Raw genomic sequence first — 27125 nt, 5'->3', positions numbered from 1 at the left:
GTCCCTGCCGAGTGCTCTGGTCAATCAGATCGGAGGTCCAATTGAACATGCTATACACACCGCCCGACTAGACTAGACTCTTTATCTAAGTATGGAGATCGAGTGCAGGCCAAGTCCTTTAGAAGTGGCATCCATTCTTTATCAGACCCGATCGTGCCTGCAATAAGAGCCGATCGGGCTACCAAGGGGACTCAGTCGGCCTGTCAGTAAAGCATATTAGGGGTCCATCAACCTAATGATTTAATATTCCCTTTTGACGTTTTGTGTGACAGTTGTCAAAGGAACAAAGAAATATTCTCTGTGCAGTCTTTATAAGAAAAACTCCTACTTTACAAATCACATAAATGGTGGATCTATTTTCAGAAAGAATGTTAAAACATAAGAAGGGTCGGTCTTTTTTTGAAAACACATCAAGATTCATACATAGAGGAAAATTAACACTATAAAAGGGGATTTCTATCTACAAGCACAAGTACGCAAACACAATACTAGACAACGTACCTAAACACTCAGATTTTATTGTTCCTTACTACTATTCATCACATTTCCTTTCGGTCATCTGCTTGACTTGAACGTCAGAATGTCTACGTTAGAGACTCCTCTCTGACTCAGTTGTTAACGTTTTTTTCTCTACTCTCTGTTTTTGACACGCAAGATCACACGTCGTCTTTGATTTCCGTCTCAGAGTCTTTTTATTGTCAATATCAAAATCATATGTCCAATATTTATCTCCTTCGACTTCAGACAGGATCATACAAAAATATTCTTAATACTTTGCTTTCCCTCTTATATTCATCTATTGAATCTGATTTGCAGGCATGCATGGAAGAACAGCAAACTATAAACGTAAGAATATAATATTATATATTGAGCTCAGAATCAAGTTCAGACCATATATAGAAGCTAGAGACCTAAAGAACTATATTAGTTCAATTGCTATGACCAAAGCAGTCCATAGCCACAAGAGTCATCCTCAAGACTCAAGTCGTAGCCACCAGCATGATCATCGACCTCACCGATCTGCGACGACCGATGATCGGAGTTGTAATTGTCAATATCGTCGAGCCCGAAGGCATTCGATGAACCAGTGAGCTCCATCAGCATGGAGTTATATCCCTCTTCATCAACGCAAGGAGTGCTGATCTCAGAGTCCAATATGGTGGCACTGCTGTTGCTCGCCCTCTCCTTTAGGAGGAGCTTTTTGGTGAGTGAAAGAACCTGATCGATCATGAGATTAATGAGAGGAAAACCCATGCTGCATATGCATGAGAAGATCGATCGAAACTAGAAATTGCATGGCATTGTTATTATATATTAATTATAATTTTGACTAGTATACGTACCTCTGTTTCCAGGTCTTCCTTTTCCTTGATCAGGCAGTCGCGATCGACCTTGAGAGTCTCGTAGATGGATCTCAAGGCCTCGTAGTCCTTCTCCAACTGCTTCGTCTTCCACCGCGCGCGGCGGTTCTGGAACCATATCGCGATCTGCCTCGGCTTCAGTCGGAGAGCCTTTGCGAGCTGAGCTTTCCTTTGGGGCTCGAGTTTGTTGTCCAGCTCGAAGCTGTTCTCGAGAAATCGAACCTGATCCGCCGTCAGCCGCCGCTTGCTTTCGTTGTGCAGGCGAAGGGAGGAGTCATCTGAGTCGTCATCGTCACGGCCGATGTTGTCGTCCAACTCCACGGGCTTGAACAGCGGCCGCCTCATCGTCCCCGACCATGAGGCAGCTGACTCGACTTGATTTGTTGCAGAAACTTAATTTAATAACAGAGAAGAAATTAAGATTAAATTAGAGAAGATTTTTTTTTTTCTAATTAAAAGAAAAACATACCGGGAAAGTGTGCTCCAGAGTACATCCTCTGATTCTGCAGCAGAATTGCAAAGTTGGAGCTCTGATCGTACCAGGAAAGCTTCCTTTCCTCCATATATTCTTTATTCTTCTTCTTCTTCTTCTTCGACGACTCCTTTTTTGTTCCCCGCAAAAACAGCAATCAAAAACAAACAATCTCTTTTTTAATTAATTAAAAAGCAACTTGTGGCGGAAGAAGCTGGTGATCATCACCATGTCCTTCGCTTATAGAAAATCTAAAGTGGCTTAATATAGATAGATAGATAGATTGCTATACTGGTGTAGGTGCCTTGCTTAATTTCTTCGACTTCTACTAATTGTCTGTTCTCTGGCAAATTAACGAGTGAGGTCTGAGGATTTATATAGAGAGTTACAAGGAAGACAAGTTGGTGTGTGCTTTGTCAATCGAGTAACAGGAGCTAGCTAGCACGTCAACTTTCTTTTGCAGCCATGATTTTCTTTCTTTCTTCTTTTTTTTTTTTTTTTTTTTTTTTTTTTTTTTTTTTTTTATATTTCGAGAGAGTTTAATTTCCATAATAAATGAATCCTGTCACAAGAACAAACCACAAAGTTCTATTATTATTATTATTATTATTATTATTATTATAAGGAATATTTTCTTTATTCATGATCAAATCGGGAGCTTAATTAACGCTGGTGATATTGGGAGCAAATCACATTTTTTATAATATTGACAATTGTTTACTAGCTCTATCAAATTTAATAATTGTAATTTTTGACACTAGTTCAGTCGTCTAGTCTGATCCAAATTATAATCTGGATAGAAATATGAACTCAAGGAGAAATCATAATCAATTATCCGACTGTAATTACGAAGTATTTTTTATTGGGGTGTAGATCATGTGGCAAATTCATAAATATGGGGTTGTTGAATGTCAAGAAGTTACAATTATTATATTTGACACAGCTGACAAGTAATTTAATATTATATGAAATACTATACCAAATGTTATAGAGAGGATTTACTATAATTAACATTGACAATATGATTTTTAGAAAGGCAAAATATGGGAATACAATTAAATTTTTTAAAAAATTATGGATTTATAAAATAAATATACCTCCATTAGTATGAAAGCTTTTGATTAACTAGAGCCTAAAAAATAAATTTATGAGGGCTTAGACCTAAAGTTGATAATATCATATTATTATAGAAATATACGAATTCTTTTAGTCATAACAAGTGATATCAAAACTATGATCCAAATTGAGTCATGTGGATAGAATACTAGTCTTGAATGAAGGATGTGGGAACTCTTAGAGGAATGACTCTAAGCTCAAAGTCTAAGTAAGTCAAAGATGACTAAATGTTGCCAGAAATCCTAAGAGAGTGAACTCTATGTGATGAAAAGTTCAAACAGTTAATAATAATCGGACACTTGGTAGAAATCTTGGAAAATGAATTCTAGATAATGAAAAATCTTAGAGGAAAGAAGTGACCCCAATTAATGGGATGCTTGATACGAGACTCGGACCATAAAAATAATAATAATTTTTAGACTTTTAGTCCTAGAAAAGAGAAGTGACCTCAATTAATGGGATGCTTGGTATGAGACCCCGATCATAACAATAATAATCATAGTCCTTCGTTAAAGGGAGCAAAGATTCTTAAAAATCCAATTAAAATCCAACATTAAAAATACGAACATTAATTTTCTTCTGGCCCTAACCGAAAATAACGACAATTCAGAAATAATTTTGACTATTATATTTTTTCTAAATCATAAAGGACCACTTTTTAATTAATGATCTGTCTAAAGTGGCATCCCTTGTGCTCTGCCACCATCAACAGCATTTACACACTTGTTGCTTCTGAAAGCAAAGATAAAATTTAAAAATTTTAAAAAAATTACAAAATTTTATGGGGAAATGTACTAGGATATTAATCTCTGTTTAATATACAAAAATTACAATATCAGATAGAAAGCATCCTTGCTTTCTATCTAACCTTCCTTCACTTAATCAAAAGTGAATCTCTCTCTCTCTCTCTCTCTATATATATATATATTAGTTTTTATTATTTCATTGGCCCCAAAGTGAGCAATTTCCCTTGTGCAAAAGTTCTTTGAGATCAAATTAAAGGCATCGCACCTGTTTAAGTTATTTTTCTTCATATTCATTTGAAAAGATAAGATTTAATAAGATAAATGAATGGAATGGAATGGAATGTTCATCTATCATTGAAAAAATTGACCAAAGGAGAATGATCAGTCACTTGCACAATTAATTTGGGAGAGTAGTTAAGTGACATGTGGAAAGAGAGCGAGATATGATTCAATCATTTGACTTTGCTAGTTTGATATTATGTCGAAGGGTCCCTAAATTCAAAGGAATGGCTTAGAAGGAATTTCTATGTAGAATAATTTAGAAGGATTTTCATTTTGTTTATGATGATTTCTCTTGGTATTTTTCAAAAACAAAAATAATATTTTAAAGTATAAAAAAATCTTGGTGGTGTAGAAATTTTAGTAATCCTAGCTACTTGCAAATGGGAAATTGAATACAAAGATTAGACTTGGTTGAATATTAGTTGAATTTTTTGCATGAATGCTTCTAAAGTTGATTTGGATTTCAAAATTTGATTTGAATTCAAGTTGAGGTATGCCCAAAGTAGGAGTATTTTTTGTAAGTTTGATAGAGTCCAAGGTTACATGATCAAGCAATTTACATGAGTAAGATTGAATGATGAAGGAACAAGAAGTTGATTTTGTCTAAAACAGTGGTCGTTTTTATTGAGTTTTACAAAGTATTCTAAGTTGATTTTTGTCGTATTCTAATACTGTATTTTTAGTTAATTTTTAATATTAGACAATCAAATATGATTTTTTTTTAGTTCATTTGAAACTTGATTTTAGAATTTTGTTGATTGTGCAACCGGGTTTCAAAATTTTCAAAATAGAGATATTGAGCAAATAAAAATTGACATGTTTCTAAAGAAATTTATTTAAATAGATGTAAAGAAATATTAATAAGTTATAACTTTGCCAACTTTTGTTCATTCAATTCATATACCTTAAAAAAATTATATTATCTTATATAATTTTTTATTAGCCCTGATACTATGATCCATTTACAGTCCACTTGAGCACTGTCATTATCATTAGTTAGTCTTTTCTTGATGATTTGAATGATTCATTCCACTCTAAATGAATTCAAGGATTGATTCATTTACATTTCATTCCACTCCATCATATTAAAAGAAATAATGAGGTACATTTGTCTACCTCTTAGGGTTTAATGAGTGAGATCATCCCACTTAGATAAAATAATCTTATAATAATAGAAAATGAATTTTCTCTTATATTATAGATGTTGTTTTTACAATTTCTTGCTTTTCTAATCTTCCTTGATTCTCTTTAAAAACTGATTAATTTTTAACTAATATATATGATACGGCGTATTATGAATGACCTCATGGATAATATGGGATTGATAGTCAAGATCATATGGTGGCTAAAAGTTAGGGGAGGTGACAAAAATTAGGTCGAAGAGTGCGTATCCAAATGGGCCATTTGCTTCGAAACTTAGTTCCCCACGCCTCTTGGTCATCACTCGCGATTCATAGCCCACCGAGTTCAAGTGTCGATCGAATACAGACTCAGCTCCCCATGACGCTCGGTCGGTCCAAGCATCGGTCGAGCCCCTCAGGGCTCAGTTCCTCACTATTTTGGCTACGACTCCTAGTCTACCCTGGTCGGCTCAAGCGTCGGTCGAGCCTCTCAGGGCTCAATCCCTCACTTTTCCTGGGCACTGCTCTCAGTCTATGTCCAATCGACTCAAGTGTCGGTCGAGCCTCTCAGGGCTCAGTTCCTCACTTTTTCTAGGCACGGCTCCCAGTCTACGCCTGGTTGACCTAAGCACTGTCAGGCTCCTCAAGACTCAGCCCCTCACTTCTCCTGAGCACGGTTTCTATCCTACACCCGGTCGACCCAAGCACCGGTCGAGCCTTTCAGGGCTCGGCCCCTCATTTTTTCTAAGCGCAGCTCCCAATCTACTTTCAGTCGACCCTAGTGCTGGTCAAATCTCTAGGGAACAACATTGTCAGAGAATCATAACTTATCAGAGAATAACGGTCGTTTGTCAAAGAATCTGATACTCTACTACATGCATATCGCAGAACCTTCCTTCATCCAATGGAAGTTCGTCGTACATCCTCCATCATCTAATATCCGACATTCCCTGACCCCTCATTATGGTGGAGGTTATTAAAAGAAGTATAAAAAGGGAGGTTCTCTCTGTTAGCCAGGTACGTGCACACACACATCTACTGCAGTACTACTATTCATCTACTTCTTACAGTTTTCACTTTGTGCTCTTGAGTGTCGGAAATCTGCATCAAGGACCTCTTCCCTGATTCTCGTTCTAACGCTCTCTTGTGATTTGTTTGTGGTGTGCGCAGGATTGGGGGTACCGTAGGCAATTGTCTCCCCTTGCTCCGTTAGAGGGTGAAAAAATTGCAACACTTCCACCGGCCCTAGATCTAGGTCCTCTCCCTCTCAATGATATCGATCTCGTCATCGATTCTTATCCGACTTAGTTTCCGGACGGAATTAAAAGAGGAACACGTGTGAGAAATTATTTTAAAATTACAAATCAAGATCATCTCTGAGTCGACTTTCCATGCAAATATAAATAAAAAATTTCTTTGTTGATCTGCATATTTTGTGATATTTTGACTGTCGAATCAATTTTCTTTAAAAAAATGACAAAATCGAGTGATCAAATTCATATATCACCCTTTTTAAGTGCTCTCTTTTACCATGGCCAATAGAAAACATCCAACACGACAATCTAGCAAAGTTAATATATTTCAGTCAAAAAGAAAGAGTAGTTTAAAAAGATTTTTTTTTTAAAATCATTTATATTATCCTCTTTCATAGTGGAAGATCACTCTTAATATATTGTTTTTTTTTTGTCGAGCTTTAGATGAATATCCTAATCGAGCGGTGCCAATTAATTCGATTTTGTTCTTTTTTTTCTATCCAGTCACGTACGTAGACGAATTGCCATGCAGTGCATGCATGTCCACGTCCACGTCCAGGCCAAGTTAATTAAATATCGCCACCCGTGTGCATGGGCCAATTACGTTACGTTACGATACGTGGGCGAGGAAGTAAAACGCCACACGAGTTTAATAACCTTCACACGAGTGAGGATGGCCGCGTGTCGAGCTTAGAAGGTTCACCAAGTTAAAGCTTGCAGGAATTTTCATAAATTGTCTTTTCGACTTTGTCAAAATTTTAACTTGCACGTTTAATTTGAAAGGGAAAACACATGATTATGTATTTATGTTGTATTTGAATCAAAGTGAATCTATTTGTATAATGTTTCCACCAAATCAAATGGAGTTGTTCAACAAAGGAATTGAAGTTAAACTTTCAAGTTGAAGTTGAAAATCTTTATCCTATAAGACAATCTAGAGGGAGGAATATGCCCGACGAGGACAAAGTTAAGTCAACATCATTTGCGAGAGATCGAAACTTCAATGGAGCTCACCTGAAGACTGTCACCTCTGAAAGTTTCATAGAGCTCACAGTCACAGAAGACAACCATGGATGTTATTCAATGTTTTAATCCATAGTCTATGGATGTTATACTGAAATCCTATATACATGAAAGTTAATTTTTCTCTTTAAATACAATGTAAATTTCTCTCAGATGAAACAGAAGAAAAATGACGATCAGAATCAGCTGCCGTCCATGCTATATACACAAGGTCATCACTGAAATCGCGTAGCCCTGAATCTGGCGTTGAATACGGTCATTTTTCAGGTACATCAACGCAGATGCTGTCTCAATGTTTACTCTGGATCAGGTGCCATTTGAAGAACGATGATCATGGAGGATCTGGAACACCGGCAGTGTGTTCTATGATTGACAAATTCAAAGGAAAAAAAAACTGGATTGAACTAATCATCTTCAGTGTTAAAAAATCCTCCAATTCGTTGCCGCCTTTTGTTTAGAACAGCTCTGATTGACTCATGCTCAGCGCGAAGTTTTTCAGTGAACTGCCTCTTTGATTCACTCGTACTGCTGTTCTTAGTTGCCCCTGCAGAGTCCTGGTTTTCAACTACTGGATTTGATGCCTGCAAGAAAGAAACACGCTGTTCATTGCTTACCCAAGCAAACCATTTAACCATAAATCTAATTGTTCCATAAATAGCCGGCATTCAGCCTTTCTCAAAAATATGATGGGTCTGAAGAAATCAAAACATTCATTTGATGTACCAAGGATTCCAAAGGTACACCATTTTCATTATGTTTCTAGTTAAATGCATCAAATATCCAGAGAATGTGGTAGTCGAAAAATCTTCGAGACTGTATTATCCAAATTTCTCATTTTGGAAAACTAGACAGTAAGAAAGAGACATTTGATAACAAAATTCAAGAAGACTGAATATAGCAAATCAAGTATAAACCCTAGTTACCAAGGAAAAACAATCAGATGGTATCATAATACCTTCTTTGTCCTCAATTTATTACTTCCAGAGCGACATGCAAAAACATCTGGAGAACTAAACCAAATGGGATGGAATAACCAATGTAATAGTCATCATTGTTGTCATCAAGCCGTTTTTTCTCAAACTACTTGAGGTTACCTATATGAATCTTATACTTTTATTTAACTATATGAAAGGCTATATCACTTGTAACATTGAAATGAATTAAATTATTTTTTATTAAATTAACTAATGTTTTCCTTGAATCTACCTTTCTTTTCCCATGCACATAATCCACCCTAATAGACCTAACTCTGCTAACTATAGAATTAATTGTCTTTGAACATGTCAATAGCATCTTAACCTATTTTCTCTCATTTTACAATGACTCCAAAAGTTCATCTACATGTTGGTCACACACTTTTTTGTCCTTCTAATTAATGATATCTTCGTCAATCTTCCATTCTTGTTGAAAAGCAATTCCAAGATACCTAAAATTGCAAGGATTTCATATTCATTCATCTCAAATATTTCATAGATCCTTTTCTTGTACTGTCATTAATCTTATTTTACAATTTTTATTTATCCACAATTCAAGCTTTAAATTAATCTTAATTAAACTCTCATAAATCGACATAATATGCTCTACGAATATATAGCAAGAACATTTATCTTAGAAAACTAAATCCAATAGGATAGAATAACCTACGCAATCATGTCAGGAATTCCTTGTACTGGATGCAAAAAAAAGTAAAAAAGGAGTAACAATTTTTTTCTCTTCATTTATCATATAGATAAAAGAATCATTTAATTTTAGTACAAAGATAGCAAGCCAATAGAAATTCATACCAAATTGTATCCTGATCCTGGGCCAATGATCAAAGAGTGTTTCTTCACAGCACCAATTGAAAAACCACTTTTGTTAAGCTGTAAAAAAGGAAATAAAACAAGTTTACAACTATAGGCAAGGTAAATTTATGAAATTCTAGGCTCTGACCCTGATGAGCACGATATATAGTTGAGAATACATTAACTTAATTGAAATCTATTCATACTTCAATAGAGTCAGGGTCGTGATAGGTGTGGAAAGAGAATACTAGTGACAGCAAAGCCGAGACATTTCTTGCAAGAGCAAAAACACTAGCTAAATCCACAAATGCAAATGTCATATGCAAAAATAACAAGTAGGTATGCAAAAATAACTGATGATCTAGGTTTGATTTCAAATACTAGGGCAATATGGTTCAATTGCATTGCTGACCATGTATAACTTAGATGATAAACACAATGAGGAGATATGTTATGAAGGAAAATTAAATTATGCATGACACCTATACAATTTGATGATAGAAGAATCTCAAAGCTATTTTAAGCAACTAACATAATTTGGATACTTCATTGCCTTTTGGGCAGCAAAATCAAATAAAGATCACTTACCTGATCACCCCAGTGAACTGATTTTCCACCATTAGTATACACATGCATAAGGCCAGAAAGTGCATTTAAATTTTTTCCGACACCTCCAGGTTTTTCATCTTCCTCATCTAAGTTCTTCGACCATTTACTACATCCCAATTCTTTGATTCTTGTCTGCTCCTCTTCCTCTTCATCAGATTCCCACTTCTCTCCAAGTTTTGATGAATCTAGATAAATAAGGATTAAAAAAAGAAATATCAACCACACATTATATTAGTAATAGCGGGAAGGATCCAATCGCAATCCATGGATAACTGAGAATTAAATGCGAAGAAAAAATCATAGGATTCATAAACTTAAAAGCATTCACAAATACCATTCTCATGAACAAAAAAAACATCCCAACATAACTATTTTCCGATTTTAACATGCATCATTTGTTTGTCCATCGTTTAAACTAAACTATATATGGTTAATACTCCCATGTCAGTTTTTATTATGAAAGGAAATTCTCCACAGACCTCACTCTTAACTACAAAGCATTCACTTACCATTCTTGAGGATAAGATCCATTTCATCCAAACTCATTGTCCAACTTTATTGAGTACAGTTTAGGGGTCTGAAAAGTATTTTCTGAATTATAATGTTTATTTTCTTCCCGTGTTGATTTCAACTATAACCTCTTTCACTATCCAGAAACTAAACCATCACTACCACTACCACCTGATAGGTAATTAGGCATCAACCTGCACCATGTCTCATTGTACTCAACCATGAGTCCAATCAGTGGCCATGGTATCAATAATGTAAAAGTTGAATCCTGAATCAGGCTATATTATTGCTTGTACGATGACTGGTGACATATTTATCATTGAAAAATGCAATGTATATGTATTAAAGATGCAAGTGAAGGCACCTTTCTTGATCATTAACCATTCATCCATGCACAGAGAATACAAGGCGAAGCACTCTGCGTTACTTTCCTACACAATTTCCATTTGCTTTTTAGGCAGCTACCACACCTGCTTCCTATTAGCCCAACTTTTTCTTTGAAATGAAAGGTCCATGATAATATTTGGATAAAAAAATAGATATAGCAGCACTTCTTAAACACAGACATAAATCTTGACTCTGATGTCACATCATCCAAATTAAGATTTTTGTACACTCCATCTTCAACCAACTTGCTAGAAAGTAAACATCCAGTAAATTATTTTGAAGTCAAAGGTGGAAAATCCAGTTTGGCATTATACACCAGATATGGGGAAAATGTACAATATAATTGGAAAACAAGAAGTCAAATATAATCTTAAAACTGGCAATCAAGTAAGTTCAACTTTTGTGGGCAATATTCAGCTCTAAGTAACCACTATAGTGAAGGGGAGCCTTGATGAAATAATAAAATTGCTACCGTGTGACCTATGGTCTGCTCGAGTCGTAGAAACAGTCTCTTGTAATACAGGGAAAGGTTGCATACAATAGACCCAATGTGATCCGACTCTTCTCCAGGACCCCGCATTGGCGGAGGTTTCGTGCATCGGGCTGCCCTTTAAGTATCCACTATAGTGGAGCGTAAAATGCTTTTACATGATATGTATAAAACAAAGAAAAAGGTTCGTCCAATACCTTGTTTCTGCACAAAATCCACAGTTTTTGGTTCTATAAGCTTGAGGCTTTCCTCCTCCAACTTAGCATTACTGTTGTCACAGTCTGAGTCATTGATGTCCATGTCAACCTGAAAGGTAATTTATTAAGATTGATAGGAACAAGATCTTAGCATTGCAAGTTAAAAATCATGCACACAGATCGACAGCTGATTCCCATGCTAATTTACCTCTTGAATGGAGTGTTCATTCAAATCATCCCCATGAAATAATGACTGCAGATTCAAGATATAGTAAGAAATAATTGCAAATGGTATTTTATTTACTAAAAAACCTTTAAATTAATTATAGAAAAAAAAATCATTTGATCCATGACATTGTGAGACCTGAATATCGATTTGCAAGTATAAAGGTGGAGATTCTTCCCATTTTTCTGCCATCTTCTGCACATCCTCTAGTGTAAAACTATGCACATTCCTAGCCGCACAACCCTGTTGTTTGCACACACATGAATAAAAAAGGATATAAACATTAAAAAAACAACTTATAAAGATGCACACAACATGAGCTATCAAAGACAAAATTCTCTGATTTGAGAATGAGAAAATCAAATGAAACACAGATAACTCACCTACACTGGCATGTTAGATAAAAATAAAGATTAACTATTGCTATGCTCCCCTCATAATACAGGCATCCATCCATAGGATGTTAAGCTTAACTGGTTTAATGCATCACCTTAATTTATCACATATATGGAAAAGTTACTATGAACATGGTGTACATGAATCGTAAGTCCCCTTCGTTTCCACTCATGTTGGAACTAATAGTTTTAACAAGCATCAAAAGCCTATAATTATCTGACAGAATATTTCTTATCATACGTTATTCCAATGTGGCAATGTTGCACACCATGCAACATCATTAATTCTATACTAGTTTGACATCAAACAGTCTAGAAATGTTCCAAAATCTTATTTGTTGAATTGCTAATTAGAAAATAAAGTCAGCAGACTTCTGTACAGTAGTGAGAACAAGATCATGCAATTGGATGTTTAAAATATAAGGAAACAAGATAACTGAGCGGGGTATGAATCTTCACATTGTAATTTGCAAAATCCTTAAGTTTAGATCCAGACCACTTCGAGTTCCTACATGTCATTGTGATTATTGAATATTAATGAAGAATATGAAGTGTCGAGATGACAGAAAACATTTTTTACATTAGATAAGTTGATAAATGAAAAGGTGAGGAATAAAGGGAGATGAAAATATTAACAAAGTTATGTAGGAATAAAAATGATGAGGTTATCAAAGGGGCAGTCATATGAATGAGAGCATAATTTCTTGAAACTTCTCAAGGCATATACTCATCCTTTAAATGACTTATTGTCTTCAGAAAATAGCTAGAAATGCAGTAGAACATTTCTTGATGGACAATAGCGAAGAAATCAATTCAATATGGATAACAGGCAGAAAATTGACAAACACAAAGTTAACATGGTGATCTCTAACAAAGTTAGAAAAGTATGTATTGAGGCTGTTACATACATGACAATAATTGGAATATTCAGTAAACATTAGAGAATGAAAAAATATAGTTTGCTTGACCTATATAAAAAAGAACGTTAGTTACTATCTCACCATGGGATCCTTGTATGGAGCTTCCAGCAAGTATACCTCATACCCAGATCTCTGCTCAAGAAAAATGACAACAATGAGAAGCATGAAATCACCAAGGATATGAAACTTACCACTGGCAATTATAAAACAAAATTCTGTTCAGAAACAATATTCGGCATACCAAGAACTTCAAACCATAGGTGTTTCATCAATTAAATAGACCTCAATGTTATAGCCTAGATTTCTTCATTAGACACAAAGTTGTAGTGACTAGTGAGCTATTCACTTTCGTCCACCAAAATTTGAGCAGAGACATGGTACCACTTTGAACACTCATATCCTAGACATGATTGAATTACTTGTTATTGCAGTTACATTCGTTTGCAGCAGTTGATAAGTTTGATTGTTTTTGCAACCAGATGTTCTTAAGCATATATTTTATATTTGGTGCATTCCTACACAATATTTTTGGATTGATTTCCTTGTTGCTTCAAATTTGTGCAGATAGGCCATTTGTCAAGTATAGTAGTTTCAGTAAGTGCTACAAAGTCAAAGTCACTAGTGTTAGTGTATTTATGTTGTTATTTTGAATTGTGATTATCTTTTTTTATCACTCTATTTGTATTGTTTTGGTGTCAGCAGTTTTGTGGACTCTATCTCGTGTTATTAAGTTCATCAACAAATCACCACTACTCAACACTTATCATGGAGGCCAGCCTTTGTGACTCTACTCATCCACAACTCCCTATTGGTTGCCTCCCTACACCTAAATCTAACTGCTGGAGGAGAGCATTGAGCTATTGTGCGACATCCTTCCTCTCCCTCAACCCCAAGACCATTCCAACTTGCACTCTGGTCAAAGTCATCAGTTGCTCACCTTGTCAATGCCCTACTCCATCGCTCATCCACCTGAGGAAAGAGAGAAGCTGAGAGGGTAAGGGACTAGCCACTGTGTGCACTTCCTCTCCCTCTCCTCATATACACACAAGTCCAACCTCCACTCACGGCATTGACAGAAGACCTCATGTTACATGCTCACATCTTTGTTGGAGGCAATCTACACCTCTCACAATTTAAATAGAACAACCAAGAAAGTCATAGGTTTATCTATTATTTTGCTCAGCCTCTGAATGAACTAAATCCGATAAACCTCCAAATTAAACAACAAAAGTAATTTGAAATCAAATCAACCTCAAGCTTAGTTTTCTCATACTTTGGATTTATACCGATTTGTGTCCTAGTCCAACCCTCCACTCATGGCTTTGACAGAAGACCTCATGTTACATGCTCAAATCTTTGTTGGAGGCGATCTACACCTCTCACGATTTCAATAGAACAACCAAGAAAGTCATAGGTTTATCTATTATTTTGCTCAGCCTCTGAATGAATTAAATCCGATAAATTCCCAAATTAAACAACAAAAGTAATTTGAAATAAAATCAACCTCCAGCTTAGTTTTATCATACTTTGGATTTATACTGACTTGTGTCCTACCATAAACTTGATTTGACCCAACACCAGTTTGACCACATGTAGCCCCAATTTGACCTTGTTGATGATTGAATTCAATAATATCCATAGTCAATTGAATCTAACATAGGATCAAATAGCCCCACCCCCAACCAAACCTAATTGTAACTTGAAAAATAATTTTGAAAAATGAATATTTTTCCCTAAAAAATGTATACTACCCATGCTTAGTAACTTATTATCCTTAGCCCCAGCCTTAAGTTGCAAACCATATTTTAAATCTAAACATTATATAAAATACAGTAATGAATAAGGAACATAACCATAAGTCCAAGTTAGCCAATTTTAACTCTGCTTGGATAAAACTGAAAGAATTACATATTTTAAGAATAAAATGTTTAAGCTAAGATAATTTATAGAACATTTAATAGTTATAAAAATCCAATATAACAGAACAGATATGTAGGTGCAATGTTCACGAATATCATATAAGTAACAAAACTAAATTAAAATGGAACAGACTTGAGGATAGCCCACAAGCTGAATCATGATTGTTCTATGCGTGACTAAATTATTTTAATATCAATCAGACATATAAAACAGGAAAACAAGTGACTATGACAACAATCAAATACAGGGGGGGAAAAGTGACTATTTGAAAAAAAAAATGACATACACAACGCCTCAAGTGAACTAAACCTTCTTCGTAATCCCCTCTTCTTACTACAGTTGGGGATTGACTAATAACTGAGCAATTTCTATTTTTTCCTCAGAATCTGTAAATGTGACTAATTCCTAACAATTATGTTCAACTTCCAGCATATTCTTTGTCAATTTCAGATATCAAAACTGATTTATTTATAATTTTGATTCAAGTTCTCAGTCTATCAAAATCCAAGTTTACAAATACATATCAAAATTGACTCAGATGGAAAGCTATATAAAAGACAACACATTTTGCATAAGGAATAATAAATTGTCACCATAATTAACCCCACATAAATAAGAAATATAGACTAGGTCCTTTTAAATATGTACAGTTAGAGCAATGATTTACAAAAGCCAGACAGAAGTGGAATCCTAGATGGCAAGTTCATGAAAGCCTATTGAAATTTAGCATTACTCTGGCACTAACTCATATTAAATGAAACTCAACCTTAAATATTTAACAGCAGTACTAATAATTAAAGCATTAAATAAAATGATTGGAATAAATAAAATGGTAATTTTCTTGTATATGATCAAGTAAAGGATGATTTTGCTGCAAAACCCCATGCAAGAGACTTAATTGTTAAAAGTGTTTGATGAATTTGGTATAACTGACAAGCAAACATGCGCAAGTTATCAAATGAACCATAGTTGAGAATTTCAACATCTCCTAAATTGGAAACAGAAAAGAAGAACGTACCCATAAATATTGCACGGATATAAAAGAATAGCATGTGCAGGATTGCGAAGTGTTCAATAAGGGTTATATACATAAGTGTTGTGTAAATCTAGTTATAAAGGAATCACTAAGGAGCTAGTGAAAATTACACTATATTAACATTATAATTACTATGCAAGTTGTCAACAATCCCTTGGCCAGCATAAAAATCTCATACATAAGCATCATAGAGTTTGCCTAAAGAAAGAGAATATACCTTTGCAATTGCCCAAAACTGAGCAAAATCAGCTACCCGCAGATTGCGGTCATCCACTAAATGAGGCAAACATACCAGCAATAAATGGGTCAGTTGCCAGACAATACTGCATTAGTGATTAGCAAAAATTGAAGGCAGCGTAGAATGCTTAGCACAGCATCCACCAGTTCATCTAATACCAAAGAAAATGCCTTAATGTATCCACAGTACCAAAACACTGGAGCACCTAGTTCAGTCACTTCTTTCATAGATTAGCTCAATTCTCTCAACATTCAAGCACATAACTTCTCCCAACACTTGGATAACAAACAGCACACAAACAAATCGACTGTGCCAAACAATCCATAGCAATATCAGGTTGCAGTTAATGAAAGCAAAGAAATGCAAGGAGCAAAATCTTTGAGGGTTGATAGGAAAGCAGTAAAAACGCTAATAACTATGGTAAAACAATACCTATAACCAAGTTAAAAAGAATAAAGCTTGAAAGACATAGAACCTGGACTCAAAGAAACAAAAGCAGCACTTCAGTAGTGAATTCATACCAATTATAAATGTGAATATCCCTTCTTCGAGTGTTTTCTTAAATGCCTTCAACATGCTTGACCGATATGCCTAGCAAATGGACAATCACTTGAGCTCTCAATAATCAAACTAATAAGAAATACATTATACTGGGGTTACACACACACAAAGGTGTGTGTATGTACATAGAATAACAACAAGAAGCATGCTCAAAAATTCAGGGAAGTGTCTGCATGACCAACAAAGAAGCAGACTACCAATTTGAATTATAATGTCTATGACTATAATGAAAGAGCAGATCAGTTCAAAATATCTCATTACTCAGAGTTAATTCAATGAAATGTTGTTGTACACCTCAATAAGGAATGGCTCAAGGTTATCACCATTTGTAATCCAAAAACAGCAAACATCAGCCTCAAAAGTTGAGAATTAATTTAGACAACAGACAACCAGATTGAAATCAATTTTAAAAGAACAAAAAAAAAGTAAAAATATGAGCATAAAGATGGGCCAGGCAAAGAAGTTGTGCAGACCAAAAGGCTGCATAGAGGAAAGATTCAAGACAATCAAAATTGTGTCAACACGGGTGGGATAGTGGCATTTACTCATGTCAACATGATATTTAGTAATAGTCAGCAGGTCAGACAGCCCATGACCAGCACAGTACAGGTTGTGCCTGCCATAACCCAACCATATATGAGTCAAGCACCACCAGATAGAATTAAAGGATTAGTTATACAAAGAAAACTCAATTGAGACTGTCAAAATTTTGTCAACGAAAGTGGCATACTGACATTTACTGAGAAGTTGTGTAGACCAAAAGGCTACATAGAGAAAGTTTCAAGATCATCAAAATTGCGTCAACACGAGTGGCATAGTGACATTTACTCATGTCGACATGATATTTAGTACTAGTCAACTAGGTCAGACAGCCCATGACCAGCACAGTACAGGTTGTGCCAGGCATTACCCAACCGTATATGGGTCAAGCACCACCAGATGGAATTAAAGGATTAGTTATAGAAAGAAACTCAATTGAGACTGTCAAAATTTTGTCAACACAAGAGGCATAGTAACATTTACTCATGTCGGCACAGTATTAATATTAGTCAACTAGATCAAGCAGCCTGTGACCTGGCACAATACAGATCATGCCAAGCACGACCCAATTGCATATGGGTCAGGATAAGCTACAATTACATAGCTGGCAGACCAAGCCTAGCTTACCAGATTTATATATGTGGGTGTTAGTTTTTAACATTAAATAATTTAACAATACATGATAAAAATATCAATTTCTAATTTTAATAGTATTTATTCTATTTAGCCGACCCCACCTAGTGGGAAAAGGCTTGGTTGTTGTTGTAATAGTATTTATTCTATTTTATTAATTTTTAATATTTTTAAATAAAATTTTGAATATTAAAAAAATCAGGCCCAAAACAAATTACCTCGGGCCCAAGCTCACGTTGGATGGTAATTTAGGTTGGAACAACCTTAATTGTACTGTGTAAGGCACAATCCGGCATAGCTCACACAGGTTGGGACAGGCCCATTGACAATAAAGGCAACCCAATGCATGAAACTCCGGCCAATATGGGGTCCCAGAGAAGGATCGAACCATTTTGGATCTATTATACGCAGTCTTACCTAACATTCCAAGAGGTTATTTTCACGACTCAAACCCATGACCTCAAGGTCACACAACAACTTTACCGTTGCACCAAGGCTCCCCTTCAAACAGCCCATTGACAATCTATGCATGAAATTAAGTAGGTATCACAGAATTCTTTTATCTAGGTAATGTGTGACTAGACAGATCCATATTTGTAACTCACTTCTAATAGAAGGATTGGTATACACATGTCAGTAAAATACTAATACCTTCCTTTTTTACTTTAAAACTCTGTGAGACCACCTAAAGTCATAGCAAGCCACAAGATAAGAGTGATATTTTGGTACTACAAACAAAATAATAATCTAAGTGGTTTGTTAAGCATCACCTCTTCCATTTCTGACTCATAACAATACTCAATGACTTTCTTAGTGGCCTGCTTTTTGGCTCTGGATGAACCAGTGGATTTGAAACCTTCATTGTCATCAATATTCTAAAAGACAAGAAAACAAAAAAATTAGCAATATTACCCTCAACATAGTCACCTAAAAAATTAGTTAATGGTAAAGTCACCTTCACAACTTCAACCATGAAATAGTCATCCATTGCATGAATTCTCGGAGCATTTCCACCATTCTCGATCTCAATATCACGCAATGCTTTAGCCAAATAGCTCTTTCCACTACCTAAAATATCAGTCAAATAGATATCATATCAATCAGCATGAACATGATAAAGATCAGAAGAGCAAATAGATAGATTTTGTGGAATTCAGCTAATAAACTTATTATAAGTAACAATAAATTTAACAGATAAATTGTGTCCCAGGAGAGAAAGGAGAGAAGGAAATGAGCAAGGAGAGAGAAAATGGGCATTTATTTGGAGGGCAAGTAGGGTATGGCAGAAAATAATACGAAAGTCTTCTGGTCCTTTCCCTTAATTTCTCTGTACAAATCAGATCTCTCATTGAGGAAAAATAAAATATAATGAAATTTTTTCCCCTTCTTTCTATCCCTTCAAGGAAACACCACTCAAGAAAATACTAATTTTTCCTATTCTCTTCTAGTTTTTCCCCCATCTTTCTTTCTATCAGTGTCATTGGGAAAATCTTTCTATCACGTCTTTTCCATTAGTGTACCCTTCCCTCATAGGGAACACATTTCTATGGTTTTACTATGGATAAACTTTTGACAAGGCAGTTAATCAATAAACAACCTATCAGCCAAACAAAAACCTGAAACCACTTAATTTCGTCCTTGAACATGTCATATCTTGTTATACATCCCTAAAGAACATGATTTAGTTCTACTGATCATTCACTAGCATCAACAGTTATTAGCAGAAACTTATCCAAATGTCTCAAACAAGCCAAAGAAAGAGAAATCATGATGTGGGTAAGTTTCATTAAAGAGACCACAATTTTGATTTTTCGCCTTAACGTGATAAGTTGTTAACACGAACCAAACTTCAAAGCAAGAAAAAGAAACTTTTTAGAGACTGTCAAAGGCCCACTCTCCTTTTTTATAAAGTTAAGAAAGTGATTTATTTCCACCTAGCCTCAATGTTTATGTGAAAGGAAAAGAGACCTGTCAGCAAGTGACGCAAGATCATCAAATTTGAAGCCAAAAAAATATCAACAAGTTTTCAAGAGAAGGAAACATAACTTGGGAAAAAAGTAAAATGCAAGAGGCGCATTTTAAAATTTTATAACATCCATCATAAGAAAACTATTTGTAGTTCTTATTTTAACACAGAGAAACAAAAACACTGTTAAAAAAAGTTAAACCTGGGAGTCCACGTAGGATGATGACGATATGATCAGGTCGAGATGCACGAAGAGGTTGCTTAAACAAGTCACAAGCATTGATAACTGTTGGCTTAGCATTGACAGCATGATTGATAGAAACTCTTGGCACTCCGTCAGGATAATGTTTCAGTGGTGCTTGATGGATGAGAGGTAAATCCTATATAGTTTGATGATTCCATGAGGACAAGCATCTGGAATCTCTTAGAAAATCTTGCAAAAGTCTAATATAATATAAGCCAAAACAATACAAAACGTAGAAAGATGGGAAATCCACAGGATTTATACAGAACCAAGATGTGCAATAAGCCAATAAACTTGCCTATACCTAATTAAATAACAAATAATATTGGCCAAATAAAAGAAACTAACATATGTTAAGGTAATCAGACTTTTCACATTAACTCAAAACAATAGGGCCAGACAAAAATCTCAAGAACTTAATAGGTAGTTGACAGAAAACTAGTGAAATTTAGTATACAAAAATTAACACTTTCTTTTTTGCTGGAACTGGGTTGGGGCCTTGAGTGGGATTCAGTTCTCCAATCAATTTCAAGTTTTAGACCTATTTATCAAATAATCTTACTTGACTTTGATTTAGAATAAAATATATACATAATATAAACTTACAGAGCCAATTGCCCAACCATCCCTCTTGCTCTAGTGACCTAACCACCGGCATCTTCCTTTCCACCTCCAGATTCAAGTTATGAGACGAGGAAATATTCTAGATTCAGACAAAACCTCAGCTAGGCCCATCTAGGTCCAACTTTTCTTCATGATTAGATAATATGTTCCTAGTCAGTGATGTGGTTGAAGCCAACGAAAGAGAAATATCAAGAATTGGCATTAAAATCAATTTAAGAAGAAAGCAAGGTTCTTTCCCAAATGAATGAAAGAAGAACAAAATAAAAAATAATTAGTATCTTCCACTATCACAAGGTAAATTATTCAACACTCTTTCACAGTCAGCTTATCCTCATTCATTAATGAAAACTTTAAGCATTAACATCTTTTTCTCTCTCTCTTAGGGGTATATCGTATATACCAAAAATTTATTCTATGACCCAGCAATTTCTCCTTTTTTCCTCCGAAAGTAGATATCAAGAGAAGTTGTTAGAACCCCAATCTCCTTTTTCATCAGTTAAACTCCATATTCCATAATCAAATCTCTCAACATAAATTAAAGATTACATGTGGATTTGTCACTCTTCCTCTTCTCTTGAGTAAGTACCAAGAACACTTTTTCGACATATATATTTTTATAGGATTAGTAGTAATAATTATATTCATATTTCCTCTTTTTTTTTCTTCCTTTTTTATCTTTTTAACGAGCAATGTGGATTCCAAAGATGTCTCTCAGTTGCAATCTGTTGATTATGCCAAACGAAATAGATTATAAATACATAATATATTGATATTATATTTAGGGAAAATTAACTCTTAAAGTTGATTTTGAAAAAACTTTTAAAATAATATATGCATATCAATACTATATATTCAACATATGTTATACATAACATAATAATTAAGAATAACTATATTATTTTATCTACATTAGTATTCAAAATCTATTATATTTAATTAACTTTATGTTTCAACATATTTACAACAACAAAATAATAATCTATGACAATAAAATCTAATCAACCACATTATATATAAAATTATGACATAATTAAAATCATTTTTATTTTAGAATAAAAATTATAACTTATATTTACTAATAGAAGAAAGAGCTGTCTTTCTAATCACACCCCTACTATCAAGCATTAATTTAAGAAAAAAAATTAGTAATACTTTAACTTATCATTATTAATAACTTATCTTTATCCAAATTTTCACTTAATTCCTCCTACTGACTAACTAATTGTTCTCACCCCCCAATAACACGTTATTAATATCTATTACCTAACTACGCACCCAAGTATATCCAATGGCAAATTCATCCATATAAGCAATTTATATTATCTTAATTAACCCCAATCCCCCAACCACTCATGAACATTACCCTTCTCTTTCACAACACTACCATAGCCTAGCTTCCTCTCTTACACACACATTTCAACAATCCTCACCACAAGCTTTTGCCACCACTGCTCACAACATGACACACCGTATGAGTTTCAAGAGCTCTTCTCCTCGTGATCTTCTCTTCTCTTCCATTGCATGCTCTTACATCACATGATTCACATGGTTCCTATTTTGCCCCCTAGTCACAAATTGGCACCACAAGATTCTAAGATACCACATGTATAGCCCTTTGATGAATGAAGAGGGAAGATGGATACTTCCAGGGATGAATCGGAAAAAAAAAAATTCAATCATAAGTCATGTGCCCTACACTTTATGACTCATGGGAATACCAATTGATGGCATGATTGGTGTATTTCAGGAGAAACTCAAATCCAAGTTTTCAAAGTATGATTGTGTGACAGGGTACTTATTATGCTTTTCGTCTTGTGCTTCTTGACAGCTACAGTGCATTAGGCTTATTGGGGTCTAGAAATATTCTACGATGAAATTTGCCTTAGATCATTCGAATTCATTTAGTTATCTCAAGATTGGTTTGGTTTGGCTCCAGACAGATAACTAAATAGCATTACTCGAGTATAGAAATTTATTTATCCTCTATATATATGCTCATAAAGGAAAGAACTTGAAGGGTAATTCTTTCTCATCCATTCTTCAATCCTAATATGTATCAACGTTTGCAATCCATCATCCATCCTCCAAGGCACAGTTAGCAACTAGCAGATAAATAAATAAACAACTCAAAACATATTGAACCTCTATTCAAAACAAAAACAAGTAGGTTCAAGAAAAGAAAAGTGTAAATGCATATGAATCATGCAGAGAACCTGTGCAGTCTCAACCAAAGGAGGTTGCTGTATATAGCCACTAGAATGTCGTAAAATATGTGGATCAGGATACTCTTTATTAGTTGGAATGGATGTCATTACTGAAGCATTTGCTAAGACAGGAAACAATGCTGGCGGTGGCACACTAGTTGATGAAGATGTCACTGGAACATGAGCAGCTGGAAGAGATGGTGGTAAAGAAAGATGCACGCCAGTTGTGTGCATTCGACTGATATCTTTTGTCATGCAATTACCATTAATCATAGTGGGAAAGTTAGAGAGACCTCCTTGCAGAACAAAATTCTCTGAATTTGAGTCTTCTGACAATGGATAATTTAATGATTTTAGTGGTATCTGAGTATCACTAATATCTGGGATTTTAGTTTCAGAGGGAAATCTAAGTGCCTCTGTCTGTTGGATGGGTAGCTTAACTCTTCTTTCTGTAGGGTCTCCAAATGCTTGATAGGAACTTTTCTCTCGTCCAAGAAGATAACTTCTTTGTTCTGGATGTTCAGCATTTGGCAGCCCATAATGGTAATCTTTTGGTGCATGAATCTCTCGAACATCAAGGCAATCATTCTGCTCAAATTGATCTCGTGGTACACAGTCTAATGTATTGTGTGTAGCTTGCTGTCCCTTCACAGAAAAAGGAAGTTCACCAGTGACAGGAGGTACATTGTACCTAGGATTAGGCACAGAGTAGTCATCCCTATAGCTGCCATGCTGCTGAAAGAAAACATTGGACTGGCTACGTCTTGCATTTGGGTAGTTTTCAACGTCTGAACCTCCTACAAAATATCTGTTTTCATAATGGCTAATCCTGTTCTCACCCAAATGTGTATCATAGGCCTCCACTCTTTCAAAATCCAGTCTTTCACGGAATGGATACTGCTCATCCCCATAGGAACTTAGAGTTCCTGCAAAACTCTGATGCGCCTCAGATACATTTGACAGCGATGCTTGATTTGGGGTGACAAATGTTATTTCTGGAGGTAAACTTGAACCACTTTTTCCAACAGAGTTAAACTTCGAGACATCAGAGCCATGATCTACCCTGACATCCCCTGGTTGACCCTGAGATCCATCACGGGCGAATGGAACGGGTAGGAATTCGGCTTTAAATTGCATCCTCCCTTCATACCTCTGCCCATGATCTCGAATCAGATTAAGCCTGCGTTCATCCTCCGTCGTTATTCTCCCTGGAACGAACTCGTTGCGATCGAATGACGGATAGGGATGGGGATGGAGAGTTCGTGGCTCTTCGACTCGCATCCTTTTACAGGAGGTTTCTCCCAAAAATTCATCTTGGGGAAAACGTTGCGTCGGATTGATCAAAGGACGGAATATCTCCCTCTCCAGAGCATGATTCATGCCCCAGGATTCTGGCGTGTGTAGCATCGGAGGCCGCGGCGGAGGTCTGTGGTCCCAGAAAGGAGGCTGGTGAGGGAACGGCGGGGAGGGACCTGAAGTGAATCGGCGAAATTCAGGACGATAATGATCGAATCCATGGGGCGGCGGTGGCATCGGCATTTGGCAGAAAGGGAAGTGGTGGACCGAACAGACGGGACAAAGGCGACCCTGAGGCGGCCGGAACCTCCAAGATTCATCCATGGCGACTCGATCTCGTGGAGCGTTGGATCAGAAGTCAGAACTGGTTGGGCATGTTAGGGTTTGCTAGAAACGTTACCAAGCATCGCCATGTAAGGAGACTCGGGATCCGAGAAAGAGACCGTGGGGAAGAAGTCTTGGGCTGGGCCATAATTCGGGCTAAAAGGAGCTAAAATAATTGGAAAATATGAAAACAAAAAAATTTTAATTTTTATAGGAAAAAAAAACCACATTCAACCAAATGCCCATTGCAAGCAACCCATTCCCGCTAACTTCCCACCGCCGGCCGCCTCCTCGTCATGGTTAACACCGCCGACCTCGCCTACCGCACGTGCGCCACGACACGTCGGAGTTTGCCCCTCGTGTTTGCCTATCCTATCTTGACGTCTCTCACCCTAATTAGGAATGCCAAAATTAAATCCTCCTAATTAGGAATCTCAAAAATAAATCCATAACTCAATCTAAACTAATCTAAAAAAATGAGATTTGGATTGAGTATTTTTAGATTCAGATTGAGTTTAGATTAGAGGGTTAAAAATTTTTAGGTTGAATTAGGTCAAATTAGAATTGACTCGGGTTGACTTAAATATAGAGTTTAGTGGGGTTTTTTCGGTTAAATCAAATTTTATAAAATTAAGATATTTTTATATATATTAATATCGTGTTTCTATGATAATGATGGTCGAGTTCGAGTTCGGATTTAGAGTTATCTGAGTCGGATTTGGGTTGGTCGAGTTCGAGTTTGGATTTAGAGATTTTGGGTTGAACTCGGGTCTGGGTAGGGTTCAGGTTGGGTTAAAAAAATTCAATCCGACCTGACCCACCCGAATTGACACCCTTAATCCCAATATCCCGTCAGCCCGTCCAGGATATAAATCACGGTGACTGAGAAATAAAATGGATGGAAGTGTGAGGTATACCGGGTACAGGAATTTACGTCTCGCCAATCTTGAAATTTAACTTTCGTTCATTAGATAAATCTGTTATCCACTTATCATCTCAACTAAGTTCCCAGGGTCATGGTTGCCACGGTAAGACATCCAGATTGTCACCCAAGTTTTTTCTCCAAATAGTTGGGGGCGCGTAATCAAAGGATATTAGGCTTCTGGGCTGACCACCATGTGTACTTCCCGATTTACTCTAGTGGCCGGTGAGAAACTTCCATAGGACCAAGTTGATCCCCCTAGGGATAGTCAATGAGATTAATTGAGATTTTTTTTAAGTTCATTAAAAGTGACTTAGCGTCACTCTTGATTTGCCTAAAAAGGCTTGAGAAAATTGAAAGATGTTTCCATGTTGAAAGTCGTTACATTAGAACAAAATACTTTCCATCACTTATTTACTTATATGTGTAAGGTCGAAGATACTAAACCGTTTGAAATGGGCAATGATACAACGAATGTTGTGAAGCCTCCGAATTGGGATAAAGTCAAGATGGATGATTGACGTGATAGTCAAAGTCAAGGAGGTCAATTCTCGGAGTTGGCACAGTTGATCATCATGGCCGAGAGTTTGTCCAACTGGACCGATGGGCCGGTCAGATGCCGATTCGATAAATGTTGATGAATAACTAAAGATAAGTCAGCACTCTCTAGAGTCAAGACTTCTTTGCCACTTGAAGATGGTGTGATTCGAGTAGTCCAATCGATCGGAATTGTGGTCTGTTCGGACAAACTAGATGTCTCATCCAATTGAATTGTTTGGCTAGACAGATAGGTCAAGTGAAGGATGAGTTCCAAACAATACTCTATAAGTCTGATCGGCTTGTCCTTATGAGCGATTATCGATCAGGTCACAGGAGGAACTTGATCGCTCTATCATGTAAGCATATTATGGACCCCTCAACCTGTTAGAGTGTATACTGAAAGCCTAAGCTTTTGTAAACATTTATTTTGAATAAAGAATCACATTTGGTCAAATCATCTACATTTGTTGTAGTTGTTCAATTAATTTATATTGTAGATAACATAGTATGTGGTGTCACATACAGAAGATGATGTTATCAGTACCTTATAAATTATAAACAGTAGCTCACAACCAAAATGGAAAGGAACAAGCCATTGGAAGGTCGTAGTGTAATTAGGTATTAGTTTATCTTAACTATATAATTACACTAGTACACTTAGAGTGTATTGAGTAGGACCATCAGAGGTCGTTTTCTTTTATACTGACTTTATAAAGGAACAAAGACCTCAGTTATTATGGAAGTGTGTGCTCTTAATCTTAATATAATAACAAGCACATATATTTGATATTTATTTCTTTAATTTATCAATGGGTGAGATTTAGTTCGATGAATCAATAAGCCCGATAAGTTGGGAAATGATATCACTTATAGTGTGTGTTGTTGATTATAGAAGGAAACTGTGTCCTAGTAATTTAGGTTGATAATGTCGCCAAGATGAGCTCATAAAGATTGTCATGTTAAACCCTGCAGGTGGACTTAGTCCGACATGACGATAAGGTTGAGTGGTACTATTCTTGGATTAAGATATTAATTAAATGAGTTGTCAGTAACTCACTTAATTAGTGGACATTCGACATCTTAAACACAGCAAGACTAACACACTCATAATAAGAAGGAGCTCAAAAATATAATTTGGGATTGGTGCGGTAGTTCAATAATAGTTCTCTAGTGGAATGAATTATT

The 27125-nt window shown here is 35.8% G+C and overlaps 2 protein-coding genes across 3 annotated transcripts; both read right to left on the bottom strand.

Moving 5' to 3' along the window:
- Positions 1–841: 841 nt before the first annotated feature.
- Positions 842–2172, bottom strand: LOC121989908 (homeobox-leucine zipper protein HOX4-like). Of its 2 annotated transcripts, XM_042544205.1 has the most exons (4): positions 2126–2172; positions 1831–1963; positions 1344–1753; positions 842–1218 (listed from the first exon to the last, which is right to left on the bottom strand). In XM_042544205.1, exons 2-4 carry the CDS (start codon positions 1922–1924, stop codon positions 937–939), a joined length of 786 nt encoding a protein of 261 aa, XP_042400139.1. In that variant the 5' UTR covers positions 1925–1963; positions 2126–2172; the 3' UTR covers positions 842–936. The 2 variants fall into 2 exon arrangements, with proteins under 2 accessions (XP_042400139.1, XP_042400140.1); XM_042544206.1 differs by having other exon boundaries at positions 1344–1735; positions 1831–2172.
- A 5189-nt stretch (positions 2173–7361) lies between these two features.
- Positions 7362–24609, bottom strand: LOC121991854. Its single transcript, XM_042545913.1, has 13 exons — positions 22868–24609; positions 19989–20166; positions 18776–18888; positions 18591–18695; positions 16608–16677; positions 16066–16121; positions 12974–13024; positions 11716–11820; positions 11560–11604; positions 11352–11460; positions 9747–9952; positions 9159–9236; positions 7362–7955 (listed from the first exon to the last, which is right to left on the bottom strand). The coding sequence occupies exons 1-13, from the start codon at positions 24476–24478 to the stop codon at positions 7779–7781; spliced, it is 2904 nt and encodes a 967-aa protein (XP_042401847.1). The 5' UTR covers positions 24479–24609; the 3' UTR covers positions 7362–7778.
- Positions 24610–27125: the final 2516 nt, after the last annotated feature.

Source organism: Zingiber officinale, chromosome 6B (genome assembly GCF_018446385.1).
Source record: "Zingiber officinale cultivar Zhangliang chromosome 6B, Zo_v1.1, whole genome shotgun sequence".
In the NCBI taxonomy this organism is placed as follows: domain Eukaryota; kingdom Viridiplantae; phylum Streptophyta; class Magnoliopsida; order Zingiberales; family Zingiberaceae; genus Zingiber; species Zingiber officinale.
The sequence above is the reverse complement of the archived record's forward strand: the minus strand, read 5'-3'. Positions and strand labels throughout refer to the sequence as shown.